This window comes from Patella vulgata, chromosome 1 (assembly GCF_932274485.2).
Source record: "Patella vulgata chromosome 1, xgPatVulg1.2, whole genome shotgun sequence".
NCBI lineage: Eukaryota > Metazoa > Mollusca > Gastropoda > Patellidae > Patella > Patella vulgata.
In genome coordinates, this window is record NC_065879.2 from 75,482,155 (window position 1) to 75,509,724 (window position 27,570).

Below are 27,570 nucleotides of genomic sequence, written 5' to 3' on the forward strand. Positions count from 1 at the left end.
ATATACTACAGATTTCTAAATATCTTTAGACATGGTAGAATATATTTTTTTTAAAAATATAAACAAATCCAGTATATAATACATGTAAATATATAGAACACCTCACAATGAGGCATTGCATACTCTCTTCGAACTCTCTAATATAAACAGCTCGTTCCGTTTTTGTCTGACAACTTTACTGGAAAGGAAGAGACTTTGTCACGGTTGGATAAATAAGTGGTTGCCATGCAAGATACGCCCATATTTTGCAAAAGATGGACTGACAAGATAAAAAAAGGAGCGAACTTTTCGTACAATCAGAGGCCATAATTCAGGAAGTTACCGTCCGATACAGGAACTGTGATTTTCGGTATATAAACATATATTTCAAGTTTCATCAAAATAGGATAAAAATTGTGACCTCTATATAGAGAATCCACAACTTTGGTATTACATACTTTTACACTATTTGCGTACATTGACTGTCACATATATATGATGCGGTCATTAATGTGCTGACCAAATCCAAAATTCCCAAATCAAGATAGGCCTACTCCTTCTTTGAAAGTAGGGTTGACTTCCACCATGAAAGACATATTGTTATTGAGAGTAATTCTGGTTTAAATAGATATGGTTTAAATACATCAGATTGTGCTCTTTACTGTATTATGAGAAACATCAACTGTGGATATTGAGTATTCACATAAAATCTTCCTCTTCAGATGTTAGCTTACTTGGGAAAAATAGTGGATTCAGCATGTAACTGGGGTAGTGAGAAGGTGTTAATATTGATTTCATTCTCTTATAAAAAAAAAAGTGTCCAAATTCAGTTTTGAGGGCACTGGATTTAGAGCAGCTTCTAATTCCTTCCATACACTGTTAAAATTATATGTATGTTTACAGTTATAAGTATAGTAAAAATACAGTGTCGGATTTGTTAAATCACATGGTTTGTTAACTTACATTTAAAACGATGTAAATGCATATGAATACAAGGCTTATGTATGTTATGTGAGCTAGCTCTATATTAAAGATACATTAGTTACGAGTTTTATAAAGAGTTGGCCATTCTTGCTATAATAATTCAAAAATAGATGATAAAAAAAAAAGAAAATGTTGAAAATTTCAGTCAAATTACTTTGTTCTGAACGGAATTGTCACTGTTGGAAGTTTGGACTAGAAATAGGCATCAATTGTGTCTGTACCTTCTATGAGAATTGTCGATCGTTTGATTGGCAGACGATAACTCCACCCACATATTCTCGATTATCAGGTAACATGCTCAATGGCTATGGTAGCCTCGCTTGGCAGGCCTTTCATCACCAGTTTCCGGTAGTGACATCAGCAACTAACGATAAACGTTAGCTTGGTCCGCCATTTATTGATTTAATTTTCAATGGACTACTGTTTAAATCCAAACTATCCAAGTTTTATAACATCTGAAGCCTAAATAAAGACTTGCAATAGGCAGATTTAGCTCTTGCATAATGTATGTTTAACAGAAATACCATTTGAAATATTATTTTTACAGAAAATTGTAAATTTACTGTCAAATAGTGGTAACATCGGTTATCCCCCCTTTGACCACATATCGAATATTTACTGTTCTGTCAGTCAGTTTAGTTGATCCATTTTAGGGAAACAAATTATTCAAAATCTGAATGCACCGAACTGGCTAATAAAGACAGACATATGCAATAGATTGGGTTATGTGGGACATTTTGCTTAGACGGTGTCATGCCACCTACACTTTCCATTGTAATGAGCAGAACAGTAGAACATTAAACTCGCATTTCATTTCATTTCTTTATATAATCGAATGTTGTTTTACATGCTCGGCTGAAAGGTCCGCAAAACTTTCTTTATTCGCCAGTGTCGAACATTTTTAGTAATTTTACCTTGGCAAATTACATATTATGTAATTCAACAATAGTTATGGGGTATTATTACATATAATAAACTCTGTGAAAATACACGTTTTCTATTATTGTACCAATTTCTGTAAATTTATATCATGGTAATTTTACATGTACTCCATTTACAGATATGTAATTTTACCTTGTATGTATAATAGCTAGAGGTAAAGTTACATTACGGACTGTGAAATAACATGCAATGTTAAAATACAGTTATTACGATGGCAATATTTTTGCCACTTAAAATAATAATTTTAACAGTACATTCGCCTATAGGCAACTGATATAGGTTTCATTATTGAAAGATATTCTTCACAACTACGTTTCAAGTTTAAGTCAGATATTTTCCTACTTATGTCCTTGTCAATGAAATCTCTATGGTTTTCACAAATTTTTATTAAAACTGACCAATTATCCAAATATGACTGTAAACAATTTGTGGACTGTTCCATGTCTGGCATCTTGCGGTAAAATTAATTTTGTTGAATGCCCAGCTTTGTACCACGCATCTGTAAATGAGTATTCCGGAAATATATGCAAATAGACACACGTTCTTTCATACCCTTGATTTCTAGATCTTTGGATAACATATTTAGCCAGTGGGATGCACATCCGTACGGTACGCCAGAACTGGATGGTTGATATCACTACTTTCCAGGAGTCTTTCACGCATTTTGCTCATATTAGATGCATCATGACAAAACTCTTCACTTGCATGCACAGTTTAATTCATCTTTCTTAATACACTTTATACCGAGATCCAGTAAATAGTCAGAAGTGTGTGGTCCACTTGATGTGTCTATAGTGTCTGTTACATATTGCGTCATATTCAAAACAATCTTAAAGCGAGAATTTCATATTTTCTAAGCAAGTCAAAACATAATTATTTCTATGTCTTTTGCTCAATAGGTTATCAACTGACTATTATCAGAGAATCTCCTACCAGTATTTTTTGATATCAAAAAAGACGAGTAGGAGATTTTATTTATCACCCAATCCCTTCTTACATGCACAAATAGATAAATATAATTCTTTGCTGTAGATTTCACTTTTACTGAACATTAAGGCGTAGTGATACATCATTTTTTGACAGCAATTCAACCATTGCAAAGTCCTTTATATTGACCCAGTGTTTCCATCAAGGTCAATTGAATAACAATAGTTCATTTTTAATTTTAAAAAAGTTATTTTTAATAAGAAATGAACTTTTCTTTGAAAATAAAAAAGTAGTTCCTTTTCAACTGACCAATCAAATTCATGTAAAGCGATATCTAGGAGATATCGCAGTAGATTATGAAATATATCACACAAGCGATATCTACTGTAGAATGTATTATTGGGTGATAAACGATCATAGGTGTCATTCTCACACTTAAAACTCATTTACACAGGAAATAACAACACAATTACCTCCCTCGTTTTCCTATTGAAAACAATGGTCAGCCATTTCCTGAACGTTGGAATTTGAAGTTGAAAATGATATTTTTGCCAATTTCTCAGCTGGCAATAGTGAATTATAGGATTAATAGGATTAATCTTTAACAAGGTAGGACTGTTTATGGATACCATCTATTTTAAGGCTTTATTTTAAAAAAATTTAAAAATATAACTTACAAATTTGAAATTTCCGCTTTAATACTATTTTGAAATGCGGTTATAATCCTATAATCCATTTTACATCTTTCATACACACAAAGACTAAATTTTCGATCTACGAATTAAAATGTCGGACAATTATAGCTTCGTGTCTGTTTTCAAGTTTAGCGGCGCTTGTTTGCAAGGGCAGCAACCAGGTTTTCCAAATTTTCAGTGGTGCAGGACAGATATTCACGAAAACTTAAATTAAGATACAATCGAAATTTTAAGAAATACTGCAATTCGATTGGCTGACCAGTAAAATCAATTTGGATATATCCAATGAAGTTGCAGTATTTCTTAAAATTTCGGTTGTAACTTAGTTTAAGTTTTCGTGAATAAGGGCCCAGGACAAAAAGGGTGTCTATAGTCGTTCGGATTTTAAGTAACACTAGCGGTGTCTCGTGTATACCATTGAGAGCACGCTAGTAATCCAATGATAGAAATCAAAGTATGGACTTGTTAAATCCCATTTCATTTTATTTCTATAGTGTTAATATTTTTTTTTTTAGGGGATCACGTGGCTAAGTGGGTAAGACGCTGGCTCGCTAGCCTGGAGGTCGGGTGTTCGATCCCTGCATTGGCCGAGAAAGTTCATCCAGATTTTCCGGCGTGGTTCCCCCTTGTCAGTGATGCAGGATGGAGGGCCTGAAAAGGACAGCTGTCTAGTCATTCGGATGAGACGAAAAACCGAGGTCCCGTGTATACATTGGAATGCACGTAAAAGATCCCTTGGCAGTTGGAATTCGATATAAGAGTAGGCGATAGTGCCGCTGCCCGGGCAAAATATCCCTCATAGCACACTGTATGGCGTATGCCCGTCTTCATTAGCCCAGTTTAGGAGCAGAATAGTAGGACGTTCAACCCCATTTCATTTCATTTTGTTAACATTTTAATGTTTATATACCCACCCAATGATTGGTTACGCCTATTATTGTGTGTCATTATCACATCATATTGCGTCCATATATCAACCCTCTATAGATTTTCTATGATGTTTTATTGCTACACGATCACAGAATATTACTTATTGAAGGGAAGTGTATACATATCATATTTTGAAGCCATAAATAGAAAATTGAACACGATTTTATGATTTACTGTTAATCTGAGATTGAGAAAAACCCGAGTTCACTATTTAAAGTGGAATAATTCAAAAAGTATTGTACATATATCATTAACATCTGACATTTCGTACAAATCAGATATTTGGCAATGGCACTTCAAATTGCAGGTTAATCAGCCAAATAGTGTTTAAATAGTACGAGTTTTAAAAAAGAATGTCAAATCGTCTTTTACCGGACTGAGAAATCACACCACACTAACCTCAATTTACATAAACTGATGGGCAATATGTCCCCCGTCTTGCTTTCTATACCCAGATATCGAATTTCTTATTTTTTCTAAGCTTATTTCTGCCAATTTTGCAAGAATTGTATCCGTCATTTCATTCTCCGTAAGTGGTTTCGAGCGTCATTCATAAACCTTTTCCGGGCACTTTTTTCCGCGAGACTGTTTCGGATGTCGGAATCAAATCCCCCGGGCTGTGGCGGGCCACTTCCACTAATCTCTCAGATTATTAAGAAAGTCTTCTAGCGACCGAGCGAATATATTCACTGCTGATCAGTGTGGGCTCGGAATATTGAATCTCCATATAAAACAATCTACCTCGGATCCCATAAAAACAAAATATAAAAACAAAATATCAGAGTCCCTCGCAATCCCGGGACCTGACTCCAATGGTTTACAGCATCTGGAACAGTCCTTCGGAAAATATTATGATAGGATGCATGAAACAATTTACGGAAAACGAACTGAAGGATACAATTAATGGAAGAAATAAGAAGCTTAGATGGAATAATACGAAATTCGATTTTTCTGCATGAGGTGGGTGTCATGTGACTTCTCAATATTAGGCCTACTATATTAACATCATTTGAGCGATAGACCTGCAATTTGGAGTGGAGTTGTCAAACTTTTAAGGTTCACAGTGTACATAATCTTGAAAGTTAATGATATAGATACACTATTTTGTTTTTTAAATTATTCCACTTTAAACAGTTAACTTGGTTTTTTTTCTGGGCTACTCGATATACTGAATGTCATTATCACGGTTAGATTGACCGGGTTGCAGTGTTTACGTTCGGTAGCACGATTTACCCAGATCACATCTATTAACAGACTGATGATTTTACACATAAGGATAACAAAGTACAGTCTCTTTCATTCAAACAAGTATTTTGATTATTGTTTTATTTTTATTTTTTTTTAAAAAAAGAAGAAAAAATCCGGTCGTACTAATTTATATTGAAATTAAAAAAATTATGGACCAGGGCGGGAAGTGTTCTCAGGGGTGCTGTAAAATTGACGGACAATGTATATCTATTGTTTTTATGGTCGACAAATTTTTTCACAAAAGGGGGGGGGGATTTTTTGCAAAGGGGGGAGGGGGCTGTTATGGACATTTCATATATGGACAAAAACGGTGTTAATAGTCTTCAACGAGGGACGTTGTTTTTTTGTGTCAATTACACTTTTCCATCATTTTCCAATTTTCTTATGAAATCATTTAAATTTTGAATATGATGTGTAGAATTTGCATATTATCTATGAAATATCTTTCCTTGTCGGTCACTTTTTAAAATATTTTGAGCGATATTGACCAAAAAAAAATCATCCCGCCCATATCGGTCCTTGTCTGTAGACGGTAATCACTAGATAACAAACTTTAATCTCTCAACCCTCAGCGTTTTTAGTTACGTTCTCGTAGCTAGGTAATCACCACACTGATCCGCAGTGAATATTTTCTTGGCATCACTAGAACCCCCAAAACGATATGACATATCTGGAGGTAGAAAAATCTGATAATGATAAATGATGTAATCAACATAAGATATTTTAGTAATTTACATAGAAGTGTTAATTGTTGTTAAAATGAATGTTGTAACCATATAGCTCTTAACACCGATGGCGCGATATGTATTTGTCAGAGTAGACTGAATGAAAGAGGGTTTAAATTTTATACTTGTTTGGACTAATAAAGGCGAGCGTGCGCCATTAATTGAGCTATAAGGGAAGTATTTCTCGGACAGGACAACTGTTATATGCACGCCAACGTGTACCTGTACAAGTGACCTTGGTTTTTCGTCATATCCGAACGGCTGAACACTATTCCTTGCCAGACCCCCGGCCCTGTACCACTGATATTGGGAAAACCACCTCGATTGCCAGGGCAGCGGCTTTGTACTGTACTCAAACAATACTTTTGTTACACGTATCTGGTTTGCACCTTCGACCACAAGCAAAACAGATCGACGGCAATAAAAATGGTTCAAAGTGTGTAACTTATTCTCTAGAGAGCCCTAGCTGCTTTGCTTGAAAACCTTTACAGATATGTTCAATCTGTTTCACATAGGTATTGTAATCGCAACACCTATATATAATTATGACTGACCTTTATAAGTTCAAATGCCCTCTACATGTTACGTCACATCACGCGGCGTTGATTATCCACCTGCATTGTTTACATAACATGGACTGGTCTGGACTTTTACTCATTTTATATAATCATTTACCTAATAGGAAATGTTTTTTTTTAATCCAGATATTTTTCAAACACCTATATTTTTTTTTTTTAATACTCAAAAAAGAGTTCTAGAATTTTAATTTGCAGAAGGAAAAAAGTTAATATTGTATAGCTAATTAACCGACACCGATGTCCGCCCTTTCAGTGATTGCAGCACCCTAGAAAATATTCACTGCTGATCTGTGTGAGATGTGTTGGCAATATATTTTGTTTAGAATTGTAAATAATCCATTATATTAAGTACTATAAACCGCCAAAATTGTTAATAAATAAATAAATGTTACCCAACACATTGTTACCAAAATCGGTTGGGTTTTATTTTTTGAAACTCGGGCTGCTTGGCATACATTACTTTTTAAAATTTTATAGATGTTGTGCCAAACCAATATTACCTATGTTATATCATTAGTGTATCGGTTATTATTAAACATACATTATGCCAGAGCTAAATCTGCCTTTAGGCCTGAAATGTTATATGGATTATTAATTAGACATTAATTAACTTATCTAGACCATAATCAATGCTCGGTGTCATCACTAGCCTGAGATATTTACTGGATTAGGATCCGATTTGCTCCTCAACATTCATTCATGATTAAATCATGAAATGGATAATCAAGACTATGTTTTTTATTGTAGCGACTTTAGAAATGATGATCAACTTTAGTAATGATGATTGAGGCTAGGCCAAAAATCCAATCGCTAAATTCTCGGTTCAGGGTGGATCAATTTGACTGAAATTATCAGCAAATTCCCTTTACATTATCTAGTTTTTAACTATTATAGTGAGAACTTTCAGCTCTTTATTTAATCTCCCTTAATGTATCTTTAATGAAGGTTAAATTTTAATGTTTATTTTATTGTGGAGCATTACACTTACAATCAGTTTAACTGTATAAGTGCGATTCTCCTCAATAAAATAATGACAGTTTAATGACCCTAACTAAATAGTTAACACAGGTCCACAGATAATGACATTTGTTCAGGTAGATTATTAATGGGTTCAAAGGGTTAAGAGTAGGTCAAAATACCTTTTATATTAAACTAAAATACTGTTTCAATGAATGAAATGTTGTTCAACCTTCTATTTTTCTGCTCCAATACGGCTAATTATGAACATTGTTCCTTGCCTGGGATTAACTGAGCTGGATAAGAGAGAGAGAGAGAGAGAGGGAGAGAGAAATGGGGTTTAACGTCCACTCGACACAAACTAGGTCATTTTGGGACTAACATATGGTTTAATTTTATTTCAATAATTCGCTTGCGCACAGGGGTCTTTAGCAGTGGGAGGAAACCGGAGGACCAGGAGAAAACCCACGAGGTTGGACAGGCGACCCTACTCCTTGTCATATACAACCGGGGATTCGAAACCACGCCAGTCAACTCAATGACAGACTTTATGATACAGCGCGCGCACGCTAACCATTCAGCCATCCAACCCCCCTTAGCTGGATAACACCAGGATCGAATCAGGATCTCCAGGTTAGCGAGCCAGCGCCTTACTCACTGCCTCCCCCCCCCCTCCACCCAACTGTTTGAAAAATGAAACACCATTAAGTAATATTATTTATATAAAGTTTATTGTGGATAGAAAAACAATATAACAGGTTTATCTTATATATGTACATATTCAATATACAAAAGTTTGAAAATCTTACAAGCACTTTCTTTGAACCTTTATCCATGTACATATAAATCAAGCAATATATTATTTCTCATTAATTAAAATAACAACAAATCAAAACCAAAATATAACAAAATCTATCTTAATAGTCAAAGAAAATGTTTAATTTAGAATCTTGGAATTAAACAAACATGGCGAAAATTTCAGCAAGTTTGGCTTAAAAAGGTACATTTGGTTAAATATTGGATATACAATTGTATCTCAAATAAAATGAATTATGGCCTCAAAGGGGTAAATCACTTTGTATTATTAGTAATAATAATTTTTTCAAGTATGTAAGGAAAAAGAGTTACTAACCATCTGTTTATATTGGGATATAATCTCCCTTAATTTGAATCTGAATTCACCATGTCATTATTTCTTAAATTATTCATTATTCAAATAAGTTAAATATAATTTTCTATATGTACAATACTGCTCTAGTTGAGATTTTATGTACAAATATATAAAGACAATGAATATTAATAATAATACTACATATAAACAGCACACAGAAAGGTTTTTGATTGGTCCAATATTTACACTATTTACATATTAATGAATATGCATGATAACTATATAAGTAATACACACTTCACCCTAGCATTGTCTGCGATATCACTTCGGTGGAAGCGGACATAAAATAAAGCTTTTTCACACACACACACACACACACAAGCATGATTATATAGAATTAAATTCTTGTTTATATTCATTCTTTCTCTCAAACAAAACCAATCTAATATTTATAATCATAGTCAAATAAAACATTTCAGAACAAGGAATTAAAATGTTAAATTTTGAATCAATTACTTGAATTTGAAGAAATTCAATCTGAACTGTGTCAATTTTAACATGATTCAAGACAGTCTTTACGCCCCCCCCCCCCCCCACAAAAAAAATAAAATAAATCATTGGTTTTAGTGTTTTAAGATTTCAAATCCTGTATCAGATTTAAAGATGCATTATAGATACAGAGCTGTCGGTTCTTGCTGTAATTGTTTAAAAATAAATAATGAATATTGAAAATATCAGTCAAGTTACTTTATTTGTTTGAGGTTTTGATAAGATAGTCTTGATTGTCAATCCCCATTGCTAACCACTGCCACGATAATAAACAAAGTCTTGATTATTCATTTTAACGTTAAATTATTGAATGGCACAGTGTTCTAGTCCATTAAATATCACTGCCATCTGATCATCAGATGGTATAGAGCTTTGATTATGGGCTTGTCATGTGAATAAATCTATAATTATTAATTATTTAGCTCTTGAATAATGCATCTTTAAGCATTCGGCCAATAATAAAATAATATACCTAAAATAAGTTTCCTAGTTCATAACAAGACACTGATTAATAGACAAAGAAAATATTGACAACAATAATTATTCTAGATACATCTAACTAAATAAACAACACAATAAAAACAACAATAAGAGAAATGAGATGTGTCCAAATAAAATATAATAACAATTAATAACATGCAGATAGTAAACAAACAAAAACAATAATACACAGGAGTACAATAGATTTCATATACAATAAATATAACATGTACCAAGCTGTCAACATATTTTTATAAACCTGTCTCAAAGTTCAAAAGGCAAGAAATCAGTAAATTATATTTTTTGATGAGACTTAATTTGATTATATTGTTTCATCTGGCATGTTCAAATTAGATCCTATAAATTTTGTAAATAGACTCAATTTGACTATAAAGTTCAATTTGGTTTGTTCAAATTAGTTGTAATTAGACATAATTTGACTATATAGTTCATGTTCAAATTAGATCATATAAATTTTTTAATTATACTTAATTTGACAATAATAGTTCAATATAGCACATTCAAATTAGATCCTTTTTTTAAAAAAAAAAAAATTATTCTTAATTTGACAATACAATTCAATCTGGCATGTTCAAATAAGATCCTATAAAAAAAAAAGATACATTTGAGAGTGGTTTACATGAAGTCCAATAGTCTTATAAAATGTTTTGCTTTAAGAAGGGAAATCAATGTAAGGAATCTTGATAATTAGTTACATTTTAGAGTTATTTTGAATAAAATATTATATAAAATTATTTACACAAAACACACTTGAGTAATAAATAATATAAGTACTGTTAAATCAAGAGAGTCGATCAGCTGGTCGGCTATAAGAGTCCACTGTGCCATACAACCTGTTTCAAATTCAGATTTCAAATGACTCTTAATCGCTTAAATACTTAATATTAGGCTTTAAGAAGTAAATTAAAACCAACATCCAGAAGACACTAGTACTTTTATAACGTTGAGCATTATTTACTAGATTTCAAATACTTTAGTATTAGTAATGCATTGTATTTAATAATGCACAAGTTACAATTTAATAAGCTACAATGTATTTCACTGAACTTAAATGATCACAGAATATACTCACTCAAATTAAAAACTTCACACTCATAAATTTATAAAGAATGAATTGAAATTTGTTAATTGACAGTTGTCATGAATACTGACGGTAGAGACATTGTCAAAGACGACATGCCGCAACTCAGTGCCCACGTGCACCAATTTGAAGGACGTGCAAATGAGTTTTGGACCAAAAGTGTGTTTTAACATGCCTACATGAGACACATGCTTTTGTGCTCACTTACGCACAGTAGAGTGACAAACCAGGAAAACGTGTTCAAACAAGCATTGATACTGTGAATTTCAATGCCATGACTGTCAAATGTTCAGCGTGAACGTGACGTTGGCATGCTGCACACGGATACGTCCGTAGCTGTGAATTTCAATGCCACGACTGTCAAATGTTCAGCGTGAACATGTCGGCATGCTGCACACGGATACATCCGTAGCTGACGTCACGAGGGTGATGGGATGCAGTCGCCGGACAATCCATAATCTACGGACAAGAAATGGGCTCCACAGCTGAAGGTCCTCATCCTGTTCGACGTGTTCAAACAAGCATTGATACTGTGAATTTCAATGCCACGACTGTCAAATGTTCAGCGTGAACGGGACGTTGGCATGCTGCACACGGATACGTCCGTAGCTGACGTCACGAGGGTGATGGGATGCAGTCGTCGGACGATCCATAATCTACGGACAAGAAATGGGCTCCACAGCTGAAGGTCCTCATCCTGTTCGACGTGTGACGTCATAAGTAGAAGACCGACATTTTGTGTTACGCCACCTTCGCAATCGATTTGCCACTGCAACATCCCCTAGAAATGAACTGTTCCATGGACATCTTGTGTTTGGAACAGTATCCAAGTTGTGAATTAATATTTTCACTCTCAGACGTTTGGATGACTGTTGGTGGAAATGGGCACACTATGGACCTGATATCTAGTGAACTTTGTCATCATGGTGCTCAGAATAAAATAATACCTTAGTCAATGCATTCTTTGCTCATATGTTCTAACTGGCGACCGTCAGTTTAATTTGACTGAGTATAGTACAGTTCATTTTATTTTAATATAATTGTAGTCAACAAGATAATAAAACTAATGCCCCACTTTCATGTGAGACCACCCTTTGAACCTGGACTGAAGCTGGAAGTGCCCCTCAGACCTCTGACTACAGGCTCTGTAGTACTGGGCCATAATGAGTTTACTATACATCTACGATTTCCGTAGACCAGACACAAAAGTTTTTGACAAACAAAAGCTTTTGTAGCCGAGATACAAAGTGCTACGAATAATACGATTGTGTAAGTACCTTTAAGAATAACTTTTACAACCGACTACGATTTATCTACGAATCGTGGCATTCGTAGCCCATGTGAAAGCAGAGCATAAAAGTCAATAATAGGTTTATATGTTGAATGATAGGTTATAAAAGTTTGAAAACAAGAGAAAAATGATTATTTTAGTAGCTCATTTTTGAAGATGCCAAAAACTACTGCTCCGTAAAAAAACATCAAACCACCCAAGTCATAGAACTAGTATAATACTTACAGTCTTTAAATAGTCCAGCAGTGATTTTGTGCTATCGAGTGGATTAAATCGCATCCAAAATTATGACTGATTAACAAGTTTTAGAGGAGTTATTCCCCTTTTCCTTTCTCGAATATCAACAGTTTTAAACAAGATAACATAAAGCCCAGTTTACGTCGCGACAAAACTGACAGAGACTCAAAATCAGCGACTGGTTTACGATCAAATGGAACTGATCAGTCGTGACGACCTGGGCGACCCGAGGGCTCTTACAACACAAGTGCACCTACAACTACCTTGAGTCAGCGCCTCGCTGAGGTAGCCAATAAGATTTGGTTATTTAGTCACGTAGTACCCAGGGGCGGTAATAAACATTGCGGAAAAGTGGAATTAAACCATTTTGAAGGTTATCACATGGCAGTCATGTGAACAGTTCTGGCACCGATTCTCTAACAGACGCCGTGTCACATGAGCGTGCTTACGACTATGATCAGCTGGATGCCCGTGGTTGCATCCAGTCGTGGATAAATTCAGTTGTAGCAACATATAAGCTCTCAGTTGCGGTTAGTCATTGTCAGTTTTATTGTGTCATAGGCCGACATAAGCTTGGCTTTAGGAGTATGCATGTAACCACATATAAAGGACTTATTCATAATTGGATTAAAAAACTGAGATTAGCTAGGATTTCGTCTTAGGAATACCAAATCTCTTTAATAATACCATCAGCAATAATTCAGTTAAAATTCTTTTTCCTGAGTTCAAAATAATCTACTGGTACATGTATTCACAAGTTAAGATTAAAGGTGAAAGACGATGTATTAAAGGCGTTGATTTTGAGTATAAGTTGCAACTGGAGTGTCATTAACTAAATTCTGTCTACTGGATGCTTGCGACTGTGAATCTTCATCCCCACTATCCATTTTATTTTCTCGCTGATAAAAAATCTTAGCTTTATTTATTGGGGGACCTGAAAAATAAATAATGAATTTATGTCCATTACAAAATTGTCACATTCAAGCAATATGGATTCCGGAATCCAAATCTCAACTTTTGTCCTATAATGGTGGCGGCTGATGTGAATAAGTTCAGAGCAGGGCATAATTAATTATTACTTTCAATGCTGATAAAGATGTTCATTTTTATATTATATCTTCATGTGGTTAAGTACAGAAATCTTTCTGGTTTGTCACATGGTCTCAACAAACAGATTTTAGAAATTGGGAAACTAACATTTAGTATCAGGTCAAAGCAGACAGTTCAATATATCAATGTTTATATTCAATATGAAAATGGCAGCCAAGTGAAGAGATATATTTGCTGATCAATGGACATTTAGAGGGGAGTATTTGCTGACCAGCAGACATATAGAGAGAAATATTTGCTGTTAAACGGGCATTTAGAGGGAAGTATTTTCTGATCAACAGACATTTAGAGGAATATATCTGCTGATCAGCAGACACTTTGAGGGAAATATTTGCTGATTTTTAACACATATCTGATAAATTTTATTGTAAAATTGGGCAGGACAGTGATTCAGATGAGGAAAATGACACTTTAGCCCAAGTTATTGTGATAACTGACGGTCGCAATAATCATGCCCCTCATACAATAAAACAATGGATGATCTGGAGCCACTGCCATGAAATTATTTTATCTTATGGGGTTTGGTGCAGTCCTCCTGCATTTACTATTTGAACCCCAAACCATTAACCAAAAAAAAATTGAGTTTTTTTACTTACCCACGTAACTGAGCATTACTGGTAGAAATATTAGACCATGTGTAGCTCCAAAAACGACAATACCCAGATACATACGGAAATAAAACACTTGGAATAACTGTGATTTAGAGAAGGCTAATACAATAATTCCTCCTAACTTAGTTAATGTTATACCAGACAGAACCTGCAATATACAATAATTCTACAAGTTTAGACAATGTTATACCAGGCAGAACATGTAATATACTATAATATCTACAAGTTTAGTCAATGTTGTACAAGACAGAACATCTAATATACAATAACTATATTAGTTTAGTCAATGTTGTACAAGACAGAACCTGTAATATACAATAATTCCTCCTAGCTTAGTCAATGTTTCTCCAGACACTTAGGAAAAATATAAAAATCAAATTAAATATACCAAAATATCTTGTCATTATGTAGTCCAGAGACACATATGATTTTAGATCTTAACAGTATAAAAAACTTTATAATTCCAATGCCTGATATAATCGTTTTTCAGTTTAAGCCAGTGCTTGGATTCTCGCATCCTCGGTATCCCCAGTGGTCTCATACCGTTCTACTACACTATACCCTGGATTCATTCATGGGGTATTCACATATTCAAATTATCTGCTCTTGATCGCAGCTTGAGTCTGTGAACCAATCCAAAACAGTTTACAATACAAACCAGTCTTAACCTCATTGTTTACATTCACAATAATATGCAGAGATAAGCTAGCCTACTATAAGGATTTTACCCCACGATAAGCAGAAAAAAAAGCTGGCACGCTATAAGAAATTTTCTGAACGACCATATTTCTTTTCATTTCTTATGTTCAATATATAGGGTATTGCAATATTAAAAGGTCTTGCAATAATGCCGGTTTAGTCTGTCGACCCCAACATCAGTGTATGAAATATTTAATGAATTTCAAACCTACCGAACTGCCCATATGTGCTAAAGCATCTTTTGCTCTCTCTTTTCTAGTTGGCATGGTGCTAACAGTGAATGCTCGAGTTATATGAGAACAAAACTCTACAGATATACCAACAGCCTGAAAATAATGATAATTATAAAATGTTATTTAAATCTAAAAATTTAACTGATAAATCTTTGATGTAAATGATTTAGGAATCCATGGTGGCTCAGTCGCTGGCTTCCAAACATGGAGTCAGGTGTTTGATCCCGAGGTTGGCTGAAAAAGTTCCTCAGGATTTTCTGGCGAGGCTTCCCATCATCAGTCGTGTATGACAAATGGCCTGGTAAGGAAAAGGATCTAGTCATTCGGATGGGACAAAAAACCTGAGATCCAATGTACACAAAAAAAGAACCATTGCTATTGACAGTTGGAATTTTTAATCAAGAGTAGGTCGTAGCACAGCTGTCAAGGCAAGATTTCTGTCATAAAACATTGCATGGCGTATCTGTCATCATTAGCTGGGATGGAGAAGAAAGACAGGATGTTATAAAAAAAAAAAAAAAAAAAAAAAAAAAAAATTTATTTCCATTCTATGCCAGTAATATCGTTAAATTTTACATTAAGAAAGATCAGTCATAATGTAAATATTTGTTTCTAGAAAATACAACTAATCATTTTGACACCTACCATTACAAGATTTACAAGAGCAATTGCGTTAAGAGAAATATTCCACAGATACATCATTCCCATTATATCAGCTACTATAAAACATATCGTTATGACAACCATCAAGGCAGAAAACAGCTCACAGCCTAGCAACAGGAAAGTGACAACAAAGATGGCTGCTACACAAACACCCAGATTAAACATTGTGTCATAGACGATTGTTAAATACTGTTCGTAGAAAACATAAAATACACTGCAAAGAAAAACACAGAAATCTCTATATATTATTGTTACCGATACACATAATCTCTTTAATCTGTTATTACAGTTCAAATCTAGAGTGCATTGTGTCATAGACGATTGTTAAATACTGTTCGTAGAAAACATAAAATACACTGCAAAGAAAAACACAGAAATCTCTAAATATTATCGTTACCGATACACATAATCTCTTTAATCTGTTATTACAGTTCAAATCTAGAGTGCATGCTGAATACCGAAACATTTGTTGCTGAAAGCCAAAGATTTTCATTGCAGAGATCATTGCAACAAAAACGAAAATTGCTCCATGTGTGGGTACAAGCAAAAAAGACTGGTAACATTTATCCAGTTCTGTGATTTATGAGTAATTTTCTATCATTTGAATTGCAGGTAAACTAAGTTAAAAAAATTCTATTTATTCTTTTACTTTAAAATGTGCAGACTTTGAGTAAAAATAAAAAAGTTGTATTCATTCTCTCACTCTATAAATGGCTAGACAGTTTGGATCTGAGTAAAAATAGTTCTAATTCAACAACAGAAAACATAATAAAATAGTTATTTTATTTGAAACACGGAAAATGACTAAATACTTTCACCTGGTCAAAATAAAATCATTGATTAATTTACATTGATGGGTTGATTGGTTTTATAAAGTGGCTATCTGTCATGATTTACACTAGTTAGGTCTAGAGTCAATAAGATATAAGTGATTTTGAGTTAAAACAATTGAAACATAAAATATAAGTATATATAATATATCATACCTGTAAGGGAAGACAGTTAAGTTATTTTCAGGACCATTAAATGATAAGGTAATATTTTCTGATATTTCCCGTGCATTCTTTAATGCATCAATATAATCTTTAGATGTCTTTAATATACTGTGATATGTCATAAAATAAGTAGCTGAAATAACAATTAAATAAAATTATGTTTTACATGGATATTTATGATTTTCAAGATTTTAAAATGTTCTGTTTGAAAACGTAAATTACTGCAGATTAGCATTGAGCAGGAAATACTGGTTTATATATCATGATAAAAGAGAGAGAGAGAAATGGGGTTTAACGTCCACTCCACACAAACTAGGTCATTTCGAGACTAACATATGGTTTAATTTTATTTCAATAATTCGCTTGCGCGTAGGGGTCTTTAGCAGTGGGAGGAAACCGGAGGACCCGGAGAAAACCCACGAGGTTGGACAGGCGACCCTACTCTTTGTCACGTACAATGGGGGATTCGAAACCACACATCATGATAAAAGGTCCCAAACACCTTCAGTGGGGACTATACTTATATCTACTCTCTATGTCAAAATCATTATATGTTTCAATAGTTACGTGGAATTAGTTTGTTTGTGCCACCTCTTTCATTTATTCAAGAGAGCGTTGCCAATCACCACCTTGTTCTAATTTATTTATACAGGTAATATACTTAAGCATTTTTTATATTTTTACCTCCGATAGACTGATTGCCATCCTTTAGTTGTACGGCATTACCATACGCCGCATGACCCCTGTAAAGATATATATTTATATATAAATAAAAACAGGGAACAACACTCGTATAGAGTGTTTTTTACTTACATCAGCACAAGCAGTTTTTGCCTTGTTCGCCACAAAAGCAATTTTTAGATTCTGGAGTAGTTTCAATTCAACATCAACATTTTTTAATTGGATACATCAATGATGGAACAGTTCAATCAATGTTCAAATATTTCAGAAAATAAGATTTTTAAAGGAATAGTTCTATGCAAAAAAAATGATCAGTATGAACTCATCTTTACTGCCATCATTAGCGCCAGTCACAGAGCAAAACCAATGGAATGGACTGGACCCATATCAACCAAATCAGCCCTTGCAATCTCATAATGATTATTCTGCAGTTGAATTTGAAACATTTTAGTGGGAGAAGTTTTAGTTTAGTTGTTCCTAAATGGTGGAATGATTTATCTCTGAAGATCAGAGATTTTGAAACCTATTATGGAACGATTACGAGAATAGTATATAACCATCTTTCATGGTGTTTTGAGCATGCTTTTGGATATTAATGAGGACCTACAAATTACATTATTATTATCATCTGATCATTTTTCGCAAATTGGTCATTCTGAGACTGACATATCATATCATGTGTAATACATCAAAGAAAAATCATCCACCCCAATGAGAGATTCTGTATTGAAATCTAACTATCAAGGAGTGACACACTCACCAAAATAAGATATTCTGTATTGAAATTTAACCACCAGTGAGTGAAACATACACCCAATACTTACCCTTTAGCACATTTTAATTCTGGATTATCTTTTAAATACCAGGGTAAATATTTCATAAAATCAGCTTCCTGGGGGCGATTATTGACAAATGATTTGACATCACATGGTACACAGTCAGGGTTAGGATCTGTAATAAAATCGAAATATGTGACTGTAGATGAGCTCTTACAAAGAGAGATACAATAATGTTGATTTGTTTATTTGGCTAAAATGGGAATACACAAAACTTAACATTCAAATTGATCAAATCAGCTTTTTTATTTTTTATACTATTATGGTGAGAAAAAAAAAAAAACCCCAAAAACATAATTGGGGATTTCGGTCTACTTTTACTTATGTATGCATTACCAATTTATACACAGTACCTCTGGTTTTTTTTATTTGTTCCATGCCCTGTAGAATTCAGATTTAAAAACTCGAAAAGGTTGTTCTCAGTCCTTTTCCTAACCACACAACCATGTAGAAGACAAATAAATGGCAACAATACTTACTTGTAGCTTCACAGAATTCTAATGTAACGTTGTCATAGCGACAACATTCTGGACTTCCCCCTGGTTCTAACCAATTAAAATAATCATCTAGCCATGAATTAGAAGTATGTGCTATCTTTGATCTATAAAATCAAAATAAAATCAACGGTCTTTTATAATCATTAAATAATCAATTGCGCTGATTAAGCTGTGAAAATTGTCTGAAAAATGCAAATCAGCTGCTGTAACGCCATATAAAAAATATCCTCTACTAATTAATGCAGAACAGAAACTGACTTTCAAAATTATTAAATGTCTTTCTGTAATAATAATTTTGAAGTGAGAGTCCAGCTGCAGAACCAAAAACTTCAGAACGTAATAATTCTTATAACAAATTTGAGTGTAAAATATAAAACTTACACATTAGCCCATCTAGTAGCTTGAAAGACTTGACCAAGCAATGAATCCTGTGGACAGCCACTCCCGCCACATATGGCATTCTGACCTTTCAGACTTGTATAATTATGTCCATCTTTTACCACAAAATAAACCGGAGCACCAACAGATAAATATTTTGTCAAATTGTTGAAATATTGCAATACATAAGAATCCTGAAAATTGATATTAAGAACTAATAAAATATTTAAATATATAAAACATAAAACATATAAGGTTAATCAATCTTAAAAAAACAAGGGTTGCCATGAAACACAGTCACAAACATACACACATACACTAGCTTGTTTATCTGAGTAACAATCAACTATGTTCTGATGTGATGATATTACAACCAGATTACCTCATTGTGTTAATGAGGGCACCTGGTAACAAAATGCCAAAAATACGGCCCTGTATTCTCTGAATGAACGCTACACATAATCTGTTTTATTTTCATGCTTGTAAATTAAATAAAATGTATATTTTGCAATATATGTTTTTCCCAATCTGATTAAAACACAGATCCTATTTTGTTTCGTTTTTTATAGTTCAAAATTTACTGCACTAAGATCTGGAAGAGATGTTATATAACCCGCATTCTGGTAGATGTGAGGGAATAGCCAATTAAACGGTCTGTTGCAGCGAGTTCTTGGCGTGCGATGCACAGAACTGTAGGTATCTTACTAGAAACATCAATGCTGATTGTTTAATCATATGTCTAGCGTTATAGGGTCAAAAGCCGCTCATATGACCCCTGACACAACCTCCCATGCTGTAGAGGTCATCAAAAGTAGAATAAAAAAATAAAAAAAAATATAGATCAGTATTTTAATCAGACTGACGTTTTTCCCTATATTGTTTTTGGGCTATATTTCCGTGGGGGGGGTCGGGGGGGGGGGGGGGGGGTATGGGGTCCTAGTGTATCAAACCTTGTTGACAAGTCATCTACAACACTAACAAACATACCACGATATAAATTCGAGTGGTCCTTAAAGGTCACCGAAAAAGCATCAATTCTTTTTTAAATATTGCAAGTAATTATGTCAACATATCCTTTCCATAAGGATAACCCAAACCCGAATGTCAATATTACCTGCAACAGGTAAATTTCAACATTAGTAATTTACGCCGTTCTCCGTGGATAGTCGTAACTTTCCATCAATAAGCAATCTGTGACGTCATTTTAGTCCTTCTGCACATAGAAATATAGACTAGAATATGAGCAGAAGGACTAAAATGACGTCACAGATTGTTTATTTACAGAAAGTTACGACTACCCACGGAGAATGGCGGAAATTACTAATGTTGAAATTTACTTGTTGCAGGTAATATTGACATTCGGGTTCGTGTTATACTTATGGAAAGGATATGTTGACATAATTACTTGTATTATTTTAAAAATCTATGAACCTTTTCCGGTGACCTTTAAACCACATTTCTCCCTCTCCACAATAGTATAATGTTTTCTTATTAAACTTGGAACAAACTATACTAGGACAAATTTCTAAGCAGATATAATATCACAAATATAACTCAACAATACCACTCTTCTTATTAAGCTTAGATCAATCTACAAGAACTCATTGTTCTAAGCTTAGATCAATTTATAAGAACTCATTGTTCTAAGCTTAGATCAATCTACAAGAGTTCATTGTTCTAAGAACAAATTATACAAACTCATTGTTCTAAGCTTAGTTAGAAGCTATGATATTATTTACACATTTAATATTAAAACTCAAAAATATCTTACCTCAGGCATGGAGAGAGATTGATCTAAACCTACTTCTATTTTAGAAGTCATCGCTACACTGGCACAGAAATATCCAACAAATAACACCATCTATATGAATATATTAAAAATAATAACTATTATATAGCTTTAATTATCCAGACACTAGATTTCTAACATGTGAATCATTCCCCTTTTGTCCAGTTGGCAATAAATAATTCATTTAAATAATCTAAATTTAAAGGGTAAATAGATGTATTGCTACATATGATCATTTTCATAGACCAGTTATTGTGGGATTTCACATCATGGATCATATATTTTACTTTATACTTAGTTATATAGATTTCTACTACTCTATTAGTAATAGTAAGTGCAGGAGGACCACACTACACGCAAAACCAAAATCTACAAGATAAACCTGCGGACACGACAGAAAATAGACACTGCAGATTTGTACCAAATAAACAAATATCAAATACCATAATTTCATGCACATTTCGTATAAAGCTTGAGCAAACAGATCATTTTATTGACTGATAACTTCTTTGTGAAATAGTGAAATATTCCAAATTCTGCAATCATGGTTACTGAATTTGGTTTAACACTTTCAGTCAACAATATCTAGAACTTTCTCGCCCAAAAATGGGACCGAACCCTGCACACTCATTGAACTATTGTGGCTTCCTATCTAAAAGTCTATTAATCAGAAGGTACTAATACTCTACATCAACGTGCACCTTATCACTGAGCCACTTTGACTCTCTGTAGTCAATGTACTATATATACTTACAACAATTGGACGAACCCATTCTTTCATGAGGAAATGTGAGTAATAGTCTTTAACTATTGTATATAATATACCATTATCATTCTCTAATTTATTACTGTCATCTTCCTTCACACAACAACAACAATCAAAACGATTACCCTGAATAAACAAATCATAAAACTAATTAAATTAATTGAAATGGGGTTACCAAATGGGTTAACGAAGATATGCATGTGCCATACAGCCTATTATAATTTCTAATTCCAATTGTGAATTCAGATCAAATTGTCATGGCACTCTGTACCATCTGAACAACTAGACATGACACATCCTCCATCCCGCACCAATGACATGGGGGAACCACATATAAATACAATTTTTATTAATATGTACTTAATAATGTTCATGTTAGATTGTATGCAAAACTTTAGAGAAATTTGTCAATCATTCTATGAGGGACAGATTCATTGTGAGTCATTTTCCATAATAAGGTGGGACTTGTATTATTTTGAATATGATGTTACATAAAATTACATTTATTTTATTTTTGAAAGTGATCTTTAAAATCAAGAAAGTTAAGAGTCTTCCTTTGGGTAAATAAAAGAGAACTTTATACTTCACGAAGTATCAAATTAGAATTACTACAACCAAAATTCCAGTAAGCATAAATTTAAAGATATTTAAGGACAAACCTCTGCCCGTCGAGCATCGATCGTCATGACGCTAATCAAACAGGTGATCTGTAAGAAGAAGTTAAAAAACACTGCCATTCCAGCATAGAGAGAAAATATCCGTACAGCAGGCATAGTAGTTAAAGCACCTGAAACAAAAAGTAGTAAAATATATTTAACACTAACAGCTGGATGGCGATTAACAAAAGGTACAATTTTATGGATACACAATTACTGAGTTTAATACTAAGCAATGTTTCGACGAGGATACTCTTGTCTTTATCATTTGCTTGGTAAAGACGAGTATCCTCGTTGAAACGTTGCTTGGTATTAAACTCAGTAATTGTGTATCCATTGTACCTTGTGCTAATATGTTCAATTACTTAATGCCAATCAAAGAAGATGGATGGTGATTCTTTCTGGTTATCTTTGAAAGGCAGATTATCTTTGTAATGTTGTAATCCAGTCTATCCAGCAGGATTGTGTATGGTAGATTTAATGTAACATGTCAGCTTAACCTGTAAAATTATGTCATTTCTGTTTAATTAGATATACTTTGCCTATAATTATGATTCTAGGAGAAAGATCATGTTCTGAACAGGGGTTTTATAGTCCTAAAAATGTTGACAAGGGGTGAAACTTACCAAGGAAAAATGCAACTAGTTAAAACTTACCAAGGAAAAATGCGATAGATTCCGATGTTGAAGTGAGTAACATGCTGGGACCAACTTTACCAACTACACGTCCTATCTGCTCATCTAGTGTCTCATTCGCCAAACGCTTCTCTCTCTATATAATATATACATATACTATTCAAAAAAAGTAGGGGATATTTGATTTTTAAGTGTTATTAAAGTCACCTAATGAAACTGACGAAGAAACAAATGACAAAATGAAATGAAGTTCACATTCATCGATTTATTCCAAATGATCGTTAGACTAAGTAAGGCACAGACTGACCATTATAAGGGTAAAATGATACCCGGGGTCAAACAGCAAAGTTACCACAGCATCACAACCAAGTCAGTAACGGGTAAATCCTCCTCTGTTTGCCAAACAAGCATTGATCTGACGTGCCATACTCCTAATGAGACGTCTAAGGTCATTTTGGTCCAGATTGTCCCATTCCTGTTGCAACGCAGCAGCAAGTTCTTGGACATTGGCAGGACGTTGTTGACGTTGACGTAACCTCTGTCCAAACATGTCCCAGACATGCTCGATGGGGGAGAGGTCGGGACTCAGTGCTGGCCAAGGTAATGTGGTGATGTTCTGTTGTTGGAGGTAACCTGTAACGATCCTGGCCCTGTGACATCTTGCGTTGTCATCCTGGAAGATGAAACGGCGGCCATGACGTCGTGCGAACGGCACAACATGGACTGCCAAGATGTTGTCCCGGTAGTACTGGCCTGTAACACGCCCTGCAACAACATGTAAAGCCTTTCTTCCAGCAACAGTGATGCCTCCCCACACCATAACAGAACCACCCCCAAATCGATCATGTCTGATGACGTTAACGTCTTGGAAGCGCTCGTTTCGACGACGCCACACCCTCCTACGTCTGTCCAAAAAATCAACAGTGAACCTTGACTCATCTGAAAACATCACATTGCTCCAGCGTCGATTATCCCAGTGTTGACGATCCCTACACCAACGACGTCTTGCCTGAATGTGATGATCTCTCAAACAAGGGATCACGCGAGGACGTCGGGCGCGAAGGTGACCCCTATGCAGTCGATTCCGAATCGTCTGGCCACTCACTCTCACACCAGTGTCTGTTTGAAGACGAGCGCTGATCTGATTTGCTGTGATGACACGATTTCTCAAGGCCAAGGTACGGATAAATCGATCCTGGGCTTGAGTTGTTGCCCTTGGTCGACCTGAGCGTGGTCTGTCCTGTACAGATTATGTATCACGGTATCTGGACCATAGCCTGCTTATGACAGACTGAGAAACATTCATCGTCCGCGCCACAACCGCCTGTGTTGTGCCGATCTGTAGCATGCCAAGGGCACGTAACCTTTCATTTTGGGTAAGCCGACGCATATCAAAATTTGTTTTCTGGTCACTAAAACAATTAAACTGATGTTTCCACCCTGGAATTCAATGCCACAATGACTGTAACATTCAAAGTCAGAGTCGTGCAAATCTTGGGTTGGACCCCCATGATAATCCCAAGCATCACCTGCATTCCATGCGGTAGCTATTGGTGCGTTTGGGCGTCACATGTAACTGGAAATGTTTCTTCTGTTAGGTTCTATAGTGACTTTTTTCGTAGTCATTTGCATATTTTAGTATTATGCCCCCAAAATCAAATATCCCCTACTTTTTTTGAATAGTATATAATAAAACATAAATATAGATATATCTTCTCTATATATAAATATATATAATAAAACATAAAATCTAGATGTATCTTCTCTCTCTACAAATATACAATAACCCATAAAAATCTTCTCTGTCTACAAATATACAGGATTCATCATTATGGATTCCCCTTCCCATAAAATCCCACTGTCATTTTTATATACATTAGCATTTGTCTTAAGGACAGGTGTATGAAGAGGTAAAAGGGTTCTAATTTAAAGATACATTATGTAAGATTTAGATTCAAATTACTTCATTCTAAGCCAAGTTTTCGCTGTTAGTAGTTTTGACAAGATGTGTGCATAGTGGTAACCAGGGCACTGGTATATTTGAGACTTAGTCTCGCTTTCTCATTTTTAAATTAAATTTTTAAATGGCGAACCGTTCCAATCTAGTTAAAATATCAAGTATCTGATGCCATCGAGTTGATCATGGTCTTGTTTTGTCTAATTAATAGTTTATATAACATTTCAGGCCTAAAGAAAGACCTGCAATAGGCAGATTTAGCTCTTGCAGAGTGTATGTTTAAGTAAGGATAGTAATTGATAATGTTTTTTTTCTCCATTTTTCCTCGTGCATCAATAGACATATTACGCGCAAACAAATTATTGTAACAAAAATATACGACATTTAGTCCAAAGTGAGCAATCTTCTTTACTACTAGTTTCATTATACCATGTACATAGAGATTGCATATGATATGACAACTGGACAAAACATATTACAAAATTTCCAGTATTACTTACCTGGAAGGACTGGACTAATATAAAGATATTATCGACACCGACAGCCAGTACCAGAAATGGGACAACTTCTATAATAATCAACGTAGCTTTAACATTTAAATAACTGAAGAAACCAAGTGAACTGGATACAGACAGCAACACAATTAACACACCAACTAATCCCATTGTTACTTTCATATCAATCTATTCAAAACAAATACAAACAAAACATTAAATGATATGAAAATTAATGTATATTCATAATTTTGATAATAACAAATTTTGTCTAGTTTTTCAGCGTGTAATAACAAATATCCTATTTCATTTTGTTTTTTATGGTTTAAAATTCTTAGTTACTTGTCTTCACTACACCAGGATTTGGAAGAGTTATTAAAGAACCATCGTACTGGCTGAAGTGAGGGATTAGCCAATCAAATGGTCTGTTGCATCAAGTTCTTATCATGCAGTGAGAGGAACTGTGGGTAGACATTCGCAGCAATAGAAAACAAAACAAAGCAAAAGATGTATTTCTGAAGAGCCGCTTGGAATACCAAAGCTTATTGGTTAATCAAATGACTAACATCATACGACAGTCACTCGTACATGAACCCTTAAGCGAACTCCCACTACAATTGATCAGATCTTAAAGTAGAGGAGGCCTTCAAAAGTATAAAAGATATGTTGCCAGGCAAAGAAACATACGCCCACAGCAGCTAAATCGTCCGGGCAGTCAACAAGAGTTGTCACATATTTTTAATTTTCGGTAATGAAACATTTATAATACACTAAAATATGATTATAAATTTAAAGCCAATCGGATATTAACTTTGGCCTCTAGAACGTCTACAAGATTTTTTGAAGTGATGAAGGGCCATAACTCTGGCAGTAATTTTTGGAAATCGCTGAAAATCAATAGGCTTTTTCGTCTCAATTAAACACTGTGTATAAATTTAAAGTCAAGCAGATATTAACTTTGGCCTCTAGAGCATCCACAAGATTTTTCAAAGTGATCAAGTACCATAACTCTGGCAGTAATTATTGGAAATTGCTAAAAATCAATAGGCTTCTTCGTCGCATGACATTAAACACTGTGTATGAATTTAAAGTCAATCGGATATTAACTTTGGCCTCTAGAGCGTCCACAAGATTTTTTGAAGTGATCAAGGGCCATAACTCTGGCAGTAATTAACGGAAATTGCTAAAAATCAATAGGCTTCTTCGTCGCATGACTTTAAACACTGTGTATGAATTTAAAGTCAATCGGATATTAACTTTGGCCTCTAGAGCGTTCACAAGATTTTTTGAAGTGATCAAGGGTCATAACTCTGGAAGTAATTATTGGAAACAGCTGAAAATCAATAGGCTTCTTCGTCTCATGACCTTAAACACTGTGTATAAATTTAAGATCAATCGGATATTAACTTTGGCCTATAGAGCGTCCACAAGATTTTTTGAAGTGATCAAGGGCCATAACTCTGGCAGTAATTATCGGAAATCGCTGAAAATCAATAGGCTTCTTCGTCTCAAGACCTTAAACACTGTGTATAAATTTAAAGTCAATCGGATATTAACTTTAGCCTCTAGAGCGTCCACAAGCAATTGTGGACGCCAGACCGACAGGGGGCGACGACAATATACGACCACATTTAAATGTGGGCGTATAAAAATGAAACAAAATATTGAGCTATATTTTAAACAGATTGGTATTGGCAGAAATAAAGTTTGTCCATTTTCACAACATAAAATACAATAAAAATAACTGGAAAAATTAATATGTCTAGGCGACATTTCGAAATGTATAACATCATGATAAATTACATTCTGCACACACAGAGATTCATCTACTTCAT

The 27,570-nt window shown here is 34.4% G+C and overlaps 1 protein-coding gene across 1 annotated transcript in view; it reads right to left on the minus strand.

Annotated features, from left to right (window-relative positions):
* Positions 1-8,674: 8,674 nt before the first annotated feature.
* LOC126809362 (NPC intracellular cholesterol transporter 1) overlaps positions 8,675-27,570 on the minus strand; it is a 39,397-nt gene continuing 20,501 nt past the window's right edge. Inside the window, exons 12-25 of the mRNA XM_056099693.1 lie at positions 25,742-25,924; positions 23,306-23,420; positions 22,653-22,780; positions 21,982-22,119; positions 21,210-21,299; positions 19,442-19,632; positions 19,043-19,164; positions 18,552-18,678; positions 17,731-17,789; positions 17,038-17,179; positions 16,034-16,265; positions 15,368-15,481; positions 14,442-14,604; positions 8,675-13,669 (exon numbers count right to left, since the gene is read on the minus strand). Of these exons, the coding sequence (XP_055955668.1) occupies positions 13,521-13,669; positions 14,442-14,604; positions 15,368-15,481; positions 16,034-16,265; positions 17,038-17,179; positions 17,731-17,789; positions 18,552-18,678; positions 19,043-19,164; positions 19,442-19,632; positions 21,210-21,299; positions 21,982-22,119; positions 22,653-22,780; positions 23,306-23,420; positions 25,742-25,924 (1,953 nt within the window). The 3' untranslated portion in view covers positions 8,675-13,520. The remainder of the gene's footprint in view (positions 13,670-14,441; positions 14,605-15,367; positions 15,482-16,033; positions 16,266-17,037; positions 17,180-17,730; positions 17,790-18,551; positions 18,679-19,042; positions 19,165-19,441; positions 19,633-21,209; positions 21,300-21,981; positions 22,120-22,652; positions 22,781-23,305; positions 23,421-25,741; positions 25,925-27,570) is intronic.